The sequence below is a fragment of the Cucumis melo genome, chromosome 2 (assembly GCF_025177605.1).
Source record: "Cucumis melo cultivar AY chromosome 2, USDA_Cmelo_AY_1.0, whole genome shotgun sequence".
Classification (NCBI taxonomy): domain Eukaryota; kingdom Viridiplantae; phylum Streptophyta; class Magnoliopsida; order Cucurbitales; family Cucurbitaceae; genus Cucumis; species Cucumis melo.
In genome coordinates, this window is record NC_066858.1 from 2,819,508 (window position 1) to 2,828,266 (window position 8,759).

Consider the following 8,759-nt stretch of genomic DNA (forward strand, 5'->3'; position numbering starts at 1 on the left):
GCACTATCACTAATAGACTTTATCAATATTTTATGGAGTCTATTAGTGATAGACCAATATTTGCAATATGATCCATGAGTGATAGCCTTCTAATTATATATTATTGATAGACTTTAATAGAATTTGTTATATATTTACAATTTTATCAAAATATTGCTATATCATATATACTTTGAATCTAATTGTTATATTTGTAGAATCTATCAATTGAAATGTACAGGTGAACCTAATGATCCGTTATCGTATCTTTTTTTTCAAAAAAAAAAAATGTTATATATATATATATATTCAATTGTTCTTGAGTAAAATCATCAAAAGTATTATTATTATTATTATTATTATTATTATTATTATTATTATATTCCTAAGCAACAATTGATACATGTCATTGTTGGACATTTGTGTATGAAACTTTTAAAAAACCAAAACATGATCAAGGAGTAAAACTAGACATGCATATATATATATATATATATTTAGCGTTAAAATAATAATAATAATATAGGTAGGAATATTAATTAAGATATATAGATTTAATTTGTTTTGGTGTTGCCATTGTTGTTGTTGCTGTTGTAATCTTGACTTCCATAAGGAGAGAAAGCTTCAGAAAACCAAGAGTTCTTCCTCCATGGGTTCCATCCCATTTCCTCACAAATTTGGTCACTATGATTGATACTATAAGTTGAAATGCAATGCCTTTTGTAGAACCTTGTGCTTCTCTTCATCACTTCCATCTCTTCATTTATTTCTTCCACCATTTTCTGTGTCTCCGGCAGCTTGAATTTCTCGTCCACCAGTCGCGCCAACCATATGCTCCGAAGCTCCGACGTGTGGAGGTTCGCTACGCTCTCTAGGTACCCCACGAATGCCATGTTTGGTATCATTGGATTGATCGTACCCCTGTCGTCGATGTCGTAAAGCATAAATGATAGAATGATAATATTTAAAGTTAAAAGAAAAAGAAAAATGTATCTCACCGGTACAACGGCATCATGCCGGAAGGGTACTGAAGAAACGTACGGAAGGGCTGAGGAAAAATGTCGGTCAGCTTCTTCTTCCCGTCGAAGCCGGTGGCCATAATAACCACGTCGAACTCCGATCTAGACCCGTCGTCAAACTCAATCCCCCCGTTCCAAAACCACCAGTCGGACGTCCTCTTTATGACGATCTTACCCTCGTCGGCATGCCGGAAAAAGTCATCGGGCATAATTGCCATCTGGCAGGATGCATAGTCCTCCAGAAATGGATGATCTGGCTTTAACCCATACTTCTCCAATGGCATTTTCCTCGTCAGATATGATTCTATAAATTTCGAAACTCCATGTCTCTGTCAAATTACAATTTTATTAATTACTATAGAATCTATCTTTTTTTTTTATCCTTAATCTTCATAATTTAAATTTGTGTTAAAACAATAATCCTTCTATTTTGGAAATGTCTAAGATATACCCTTTTAACTTTAAAATGATGTATTCGATTTATTAATTCAACTATTAAATATAAAGTTGAAACTTTACCTCAAATGAGATCCTCCTAAGTACTTTTTATATTTATGTGTTATAGTATAGATTCATCCATTTTTCTTTTAGAAAAAGTTGAATGGGTCAAGGATAATAATCCATTAAAAGCATGCACCCAACCAAGCTCATTAGACATATTTAAAAGTTTATGAATTCATCCTATCAAAATAAAAATGTTTATGGATTTTATGGATATTAAATAATTTAAACACAAGTTTGAAAGCTAAAAATCAAATCTCTAATTTTAACTTTAGAAGAATATATTGTTATTTTGTCAAATAAAAGAATTTAAATTTAGACACACACACACTTGCAAACATTTTTAATAATTTGACCCATATTATTTCAAATAAGTATTATTAATATGTCGATTGTGCATAAGTCACATAGGTTATAGCTATAGACATTGATAACATTGATAAATTTGATATAGATCGAGGGGCTCGAGTCCAATCAACTTTATGCTCATTATAAATATGAAATAATATCAATACCGAAAGCTAGTCTAGTAATAAACTTGTCATCCAGTCCCCTCTAATTATACGAACCTATAGCTTAGCTAGGTAAGATGACTATAATTGATAAACCAATAACAAAAGAATAAAAATATAGCTAATTATTTATTACTTTTACCTAAAAGTTAGGGTCGGACTATATAATCAAATACAAAAAGAGAGTATTTTTTGTGCCCCAAAGTTCCAACAAAACTTGAACATTAATGTTATATCATTCATATAACTTAACGGCATGTATTCTTTTTTATAAAGTCATTGATTAATCCTTACAAAAAAGTTGTAGTTAATTGAAAACCGAGTTAATTATAAAGAAAGAGGGAGATGAGTGTAATTGATTTTACCATGGGAGACAAGAAGAGATCCATAAGACTCTTAAGGAAGGTCTGGTTAGGTCTTTCATGGAGGAATTGAGAAGATCTTGTGGAGAAGAAGAAGAAGAATGGCAAACCCCAAACCCAATAATGAGGCACTGTCCAATGTAACCCTCTCACCACCATTCTACATCCCTTTCCTTCTACACCTTCAATTTTTCTCCAATGCAAACAAATTATAAATATATACATAATTTTTTTCATAAACTATAGCAACAATTTTTTAAACATAACAAGGTGATAATTATCCTAAATATTTCAGTAAATTTATAATAGTTTTGTAGAAATTGAACCTCCAAATAGTATATTAAAACTTTATATAATAATTATAACAAATTTTATAATCATATATAGGTTGAAGGATATAATTGCAAGTCAAATTTTCTTTTCTTTTAATTAATTCATCATGTGATGTTGTGAAGTCAATTAAAGAGAATATGAAGTTTGGTCAATTAGTCAAAGGGCCACCACACTGCTTTTAATTAAACTAATTTTCTGTTTTTCTTTTCTTTTTTTTTTTTCAGTGGTTGACATTTTCAATCTTCCAATGGTTTGGTATGACTTTTTGAAAATATTGAGAAATGCTTTAACTCATTAAATTTTTTTATATTATTTGGTCAAATATATATACATAATAATAATAGTTTGAACAAAGAATCGAATCTCTTACTTCTATAATGAAAAATCTTACTAATTATAGTTAAAGGTCATATCAATTATCGTTAAAAATTAAATTCATATTCGAATTTGGTTAAATAATTTTTTCTTGAAAAAATCATAAAATCGGTGGTTGTTCTTGAATTGCTTACATGTGGTTAAATAATTTAAAAGTAATGAGTTTTTAATATTTTTAATATATATATATATATATATGAGAGTTAACTTGTTGTTTGGTTCAAAAGTTTATATAATCTTTTATCTAAAAATAATGATAAATCAAAACTTAAATTGTTAAAAATTGATTGCTATAGCTTTTGTCCATATAAATAAAAAGTTATATTTTCAACCTTTTGAAACCACTCTTAAATTCTTCAACAAAAATATTCAAGTACTTTAAATTAGAAAATAATCAAAATTAAGATTTGAAAAACAATTTGTTAATTTACATTAAAAAAAATTAAAAAAATAGTCAAATAGAGAATAAATAATTATTAAACTTTGGTAACGATGGATCGATGAGAAAAGAGAGAATTATTATATGATTCGATATGAGTTGAGTCATATATTTCTAAAAAATATTATTTTAAATAACAAAAATTATGAAAGTATTTAAATACGATAAAAATTACAAATCTATCTAAAATAAGATAACTCATGATATAGAAAATAAGATAGACTATCATATTTATTTATTAGGTAGGGATCGATAAACACAATAAGTTTCTCTTTGTTATAAATTGTAAAATTTTTTCATATTTTTTAAAATCGCGTGATCTCTTTTTTAACTCTATCGAAGAAAAAGTAATTATACCTTGATTTGCTTGGGCACATTCAACAGCCAAATCAATGGCTGATTTTTTGTAGCCGATGATTGCAACTCTCTTACCCTTAAGCAACTCAATTGCTTCTTCCTTCCCAAGCTTGCAATAATCTAGAGAATGCATCACCTTCCCGGCGAATATCTCCGGCCCTTTCCCGCTCGGGAACTCCGGTAGCTTTGGGATATCACCATACTTTCCGATGCACATCACCACCATCTCCACTTCATACAACTGCATGCATCACCCATTCAAAATCCTATAAGTAATATTCTTATAACGTATCGTTTTTTTCTCTTATAATTCCTCGCTATTTCATACATTTCATTAGAATTTGAACCTATAATCTAAACAAACATTTTATCTACTGATATGCAATGGCCTTTGATAATGAATTCTATTAATAGAAAAGATAAATTGTTTAGGTTATTATTTCTTGATTTTGTTTTGTTCTCTCGAAATTTAAAGTAAGTTTTGGTTGATCATACTTTCTTAGCTTTTTTTCAACTTAAAGAGAACATTTGCTTTCATATAGTTAGATTTTGAAATGAGAGGGTATAATTTTTATATACAAACTTAATTTTAAAACATTAATAAAAATAATATGATTATGAAACAAAAGTATAAATTTTGAAAATAATAAAAAATTATTATTATTATTATTATTATTATTATTATTATTATTATTATTATTATTATTATTATTATTATTATTATTATTATTATTATTATTATTATTATTATTATTATTATTATTATTATTATTATTATTATTATTATTATTATTATTATTATTATTATTATTATTATTATTATTATTATTATTATTATTATTATTATTATTATTATTATTATTATTATTATTATTATTATTATTATTATTATTATTATTATTATTATTATTATTATTATTATTATTATTATTATTATTATTATTATTATTATTATTATTATTATTATTATTATTATTATTATTATTATTATTATTATTATTATTATTATTATTATTATTATTATTATTATTATTATTATTATTATTATTATTATTATTATTATTATTATTATTATTATTATTATTATTATTATTATTATTATTATTATTATTATTATTATTATTATTATTATTATTATTATTATTATTATTATTATTATTATTATTATTATTATTATTTTATAATATGTAGGATGAGACTCGAATATTTACTTTAAGATCTTATGTATTCGACGCAAGTTGAGCTATGTTTATTTATATTTAAAGAAAAGAGGTGTATACGTATCATATTATTTCCAAACATTTTATTGCTTTTTTATAAGAAAAATAACAGAAGAAAAGAAAAGGCCATATTGCTCTTTTTATTTTCTAGACAAAAGTGGAAATAAGAATTAGAAAACAGACAAAAAGTTTACAAAAAACAACCCTAAAGTTTCCACAAACAAAGATGTAGACATTTCATGATGCATGTACTCAAGTTTTTTTTATAAAAGAAATCCAAGAAAATCGATAAATAGAATTAAGATATCTTAAGTATTTATTCGTTACCTGAATGGTTTCAGATAGAATATCCATAACAGAAATCTCCCAAACAGGTCGACCGGGAAGCAATGCTCCAAACTTGCCAGAGTCTCCATTGCCGATGAATCGAACACCAACGACCTTCGAGTTGAATCGAATGAAGCGACGAAGATCAAAATGACGGGCATAGGAATTCAAATACTCTAAAATCTCGAGATGAGAAGGAAAATCAACCCTATCTCTATTTGGCCAAGGAAAATCAGCAAATTCATAATCCGAACGAAACGATTGGAGTTTTGTAGAATGATATGAACAATGCTTCCAAACACCACCAATGTAATCGGAAGCCTCAAACACGATTGGCTCGTGGTGAGCCAACTGCTTCGCAGCAGCAATACCACTAACTCCAGCACCAACAATGGCGATTTTGGAGAGAATAGGAGCCATTATTGTTAGGGTTTTGAATGAGTTTATTTGAATAATTTGGGGTGTGAGATATGAAAATGAAGAGGATGGAAGGGTTTATATAGGCATTTGGAGGCACGTGACGACCATGTTATAATTTTCAATACATACATACATATACATATATATTGGTGAAGTATAAATTGGGATTCAACCTTGAAGAACTTTCCTTAATTTGATTCAATATTTCAACCTTTCTTTTGGGTCCTCATTTCATATGATCTGTATTAATTGAATTTATTTTCATATTCACACACCGATATATTTTTGAATACATATATACATGTGTACACACATGTCTATGTATAACAAATATAATTCATAGCTCAAGAATTAATCATAGGTCTTATGTATATAATTATAATATTAAATAGTTTAAATGGTCAACACATATACATATTAGTATGTAGTACAGTTGTTTCTAATTTTGATTCTAATATATTTTTAATTGTTAAAATTAAAAATAGGTTAAACTACAAGTTTAGATTTTTAAATTTCCAGTTAATGGTTAAGTTTATCTCTAATTTAGTTCAATATTTTTTTGACTCCCTATAAATCTTTAAGAACTGACAAAAAAAAATTCTAAATTCCTTCTCTTAGTATCGAAAAGATACGAGTGTCTTAGTTGTTACTTGGTGTACTAAATCTACGTAGTATGTTTTTATGTATGAAATTTATTTTTATGTTTCTCAATAAAGCATCTATTTTCTTTTTCTTATTTTTTATTAAAAAGAAAATTAGTCGTAAACTTTAAAAATATTTAATATCTACTTAATTATATTATCCAACTTTTTGGATACTTGAATGAACTTTTAATGTCGAATATAGAAGGTTGAAAATTTTGATTTTTTGTACCTTTATATAATCATCAAAATTTTAAGACATTGTCAAAGAGAATTTAATAAATACAAAATTGAGACGTTCAAAGAATAATTATAATTAATTTAGTTATAATTTAAAGTTAAAAGAGGGATGTGATTAATTTAACTCTATGGTCATGGCTAAAATTTACTTTCTTTTATTGAGGGGAATTGAAGAATTTTACCACCTATCACTATTTTTTCACTTTTTGGTCAATACATGACTCTTAAGTTAATACTAAGTTGGTTAAATTAACATGTTTAATAATATGTATTATTAAGATTTTGGAAATAGCTTGGGAATTAACTCAACAAAAACATAAATAATCAAAATCTATTTCCTTTTGGTAAACACCATATTTTATAATGATAAAAGGATAGTGATAGTCAAAGTGAACAAAAAGATCATTTTAGTTTATATGCATGTCTATATATATATATATATATTTTTTTTAACAAAAGAAATGTACTTGTAAATTCTTTTGATTAAAGAGAACATATAAATGCACATTTTTGTACAATGAAAGATAAGCAAAGTTAACATATAGATTATAATTAAAATGGTGTAGGGTGTGTTCTAAATCTCTCTATCTCTATTATACTAAAAAGAATTATAATTAAATTAACTAAAATTGTTATAAGGAAACTCTTGAAAGATAGGAGAAAAGGGATTAACACAAAATGAATAATCAAAATTGGTGTAGAGATGATTTAAAAAGGCGTAAACCCTAACAAAGAATCCAAGAGTGATTTGCTTAAATTAATAAAACTATTAAAGTGGGTGATATGATGTTTTAAGATAGAGCATAACGAAATGTATAAATTGATAAATTTACGAAAATTCAAGGTATAAATTGATGTAATTCTTCATTCATGATTTTAAATGATACCGTACTCCCAAACATTTATAGGTGTAAATCAGTACTTAACATCAAGATGATCATGATTAGAAGTTTTGAATCCTCTAATCCAAATAGATATATTTGGAAAAAAAAAAATACCAAATGAGATGGCAGAGATTATTTATATTGCAAGAAAATTCAAAGAGAAATAATTAAATGTTAAAAAGTAATTTTAGGCTCTAAAATTTAATGAAAATAGCAAGTTAGTCTAGGAACTTTACTGGGTAGTGATTTATTCGTCTCATATACTTAATTTCAAAATAATAATATTGTTCATATTTGTAGTTTATAAAGGGAAAAACCTTAATTAGTATAGTTTAAATGAATTTTTAATATATGTAGATTTGATAAATTCTTTCCACAACATATGTAGACTACAGCATAAAGTATAAGGATTAAATCATTATCAATTAAAGTTCAGAAAGACTCTAACAGTAGCTTTCATAAAAATTACGAGAGAAGAGATGCATGAACCTATGACCAAAAACGATTTTAAAACAATTTATAAATGGAAACAAAAAGACCTAATTAGTGGAAATATAGGAAACAATCTAGAAATCTCTAGGAAAACAACTATGAATTTGAATTGAAATTAAGATCCCAAAATTCCACGTGTTCTTCAAAACCTAAAACCCTTTTTTTGTAAATTTTTGGTCCAAACTTTTAATTTAATGCAAACCCTAAATTCATGTGCATGGAAACCTAAAAGAATTCAACACCCCATTGTTTTGAACCATTGCTCATGTGGCCAAAATATGGCCACGAAAAATTTCAATATTAAGTTAAATTGTAATTAATTTAGAAGATTTGTGATGCTACAAAAAGAAAAAAAAAAAAAAAAAAGAGAGAGAGAAAAAAATAATTTTAATATTGAATTAAAGAAAAAGAAGATAAACAAAACTCAAGTTATAATAATGGTATATGAACTTATAATATAGTGTTTACTTTGATCTTTTCTTACCCTAATTCGAATTCATAGTCCACTTTGATTTCTATGGGTCTAGTCTATTTTTGGAATTTTGGTCTATATTTTTGGTCCAAATCTAACCTTTAACAAAATTTATTTTATTAATTATTTTGTTAGGAAAATCAGTAATTAAAATAAAATAATTTTTTTTTTAATTTTTATACTCTT

The 8,759-nt window shown here is 25.9% G+C and overlaps 1 protein-coding gene across 1 annotated transcript; it reads right to left on the reverse strand.

The window, feature by feature from the left end:
* Nucleotides 1–308: 308 nt before the first annotated feature.
* On the reverse strand, nucleotides 309–5,875 carry LOC103492398 (probable flavin-containing monooxygenase 1). Its single transcript, XM_008452745.2, has 5 exons — nucleotides 5,425–5,875; nucleotides 3,878–4,118; nucleotides 2,377–2,555; nucleotides 978–1,327; nucleotides 309–900 (listed from the first exon to the last, which is right to left on the reverse strand). Exons 1-5 carry the CDS (start codon nucleotides 5,842–5,844, stop codon nucleotides 534–536), a joined length of 1,557 nt encoding a protein of 518 aa, XP_008450967.1. The 5' UTR covers nucleotides 5,845–5,875; the 3' UTR covers nucleotides 309–533.
* Between the last annotated feature and the right edge of the window lie 2,884 nt (nucleotides 5,876–8,759).

Coding starts and splice junctions, on each gene's coding strand:
- LOC103492398 (XM_008452745.2), bottom strand. CDS start 5,844: ATGGCTCCTATTCTCTCCAAAATCGCCATTGTTGGTGCTGGAGTTAGT. Junction 1,328..2,376: donor ATCTCTTCTTGTCTCCCATG/GTAAAATCAATT, acceptor GTAATTTGACAG/AGACATGGAGTTTCGAAATT. Junction 901..977: donor GGCATGATGCCGTTGTACCG/GTGAGATACATT, acceptor CATCGACGACAG/GGGTACGATCAATCCAATGA.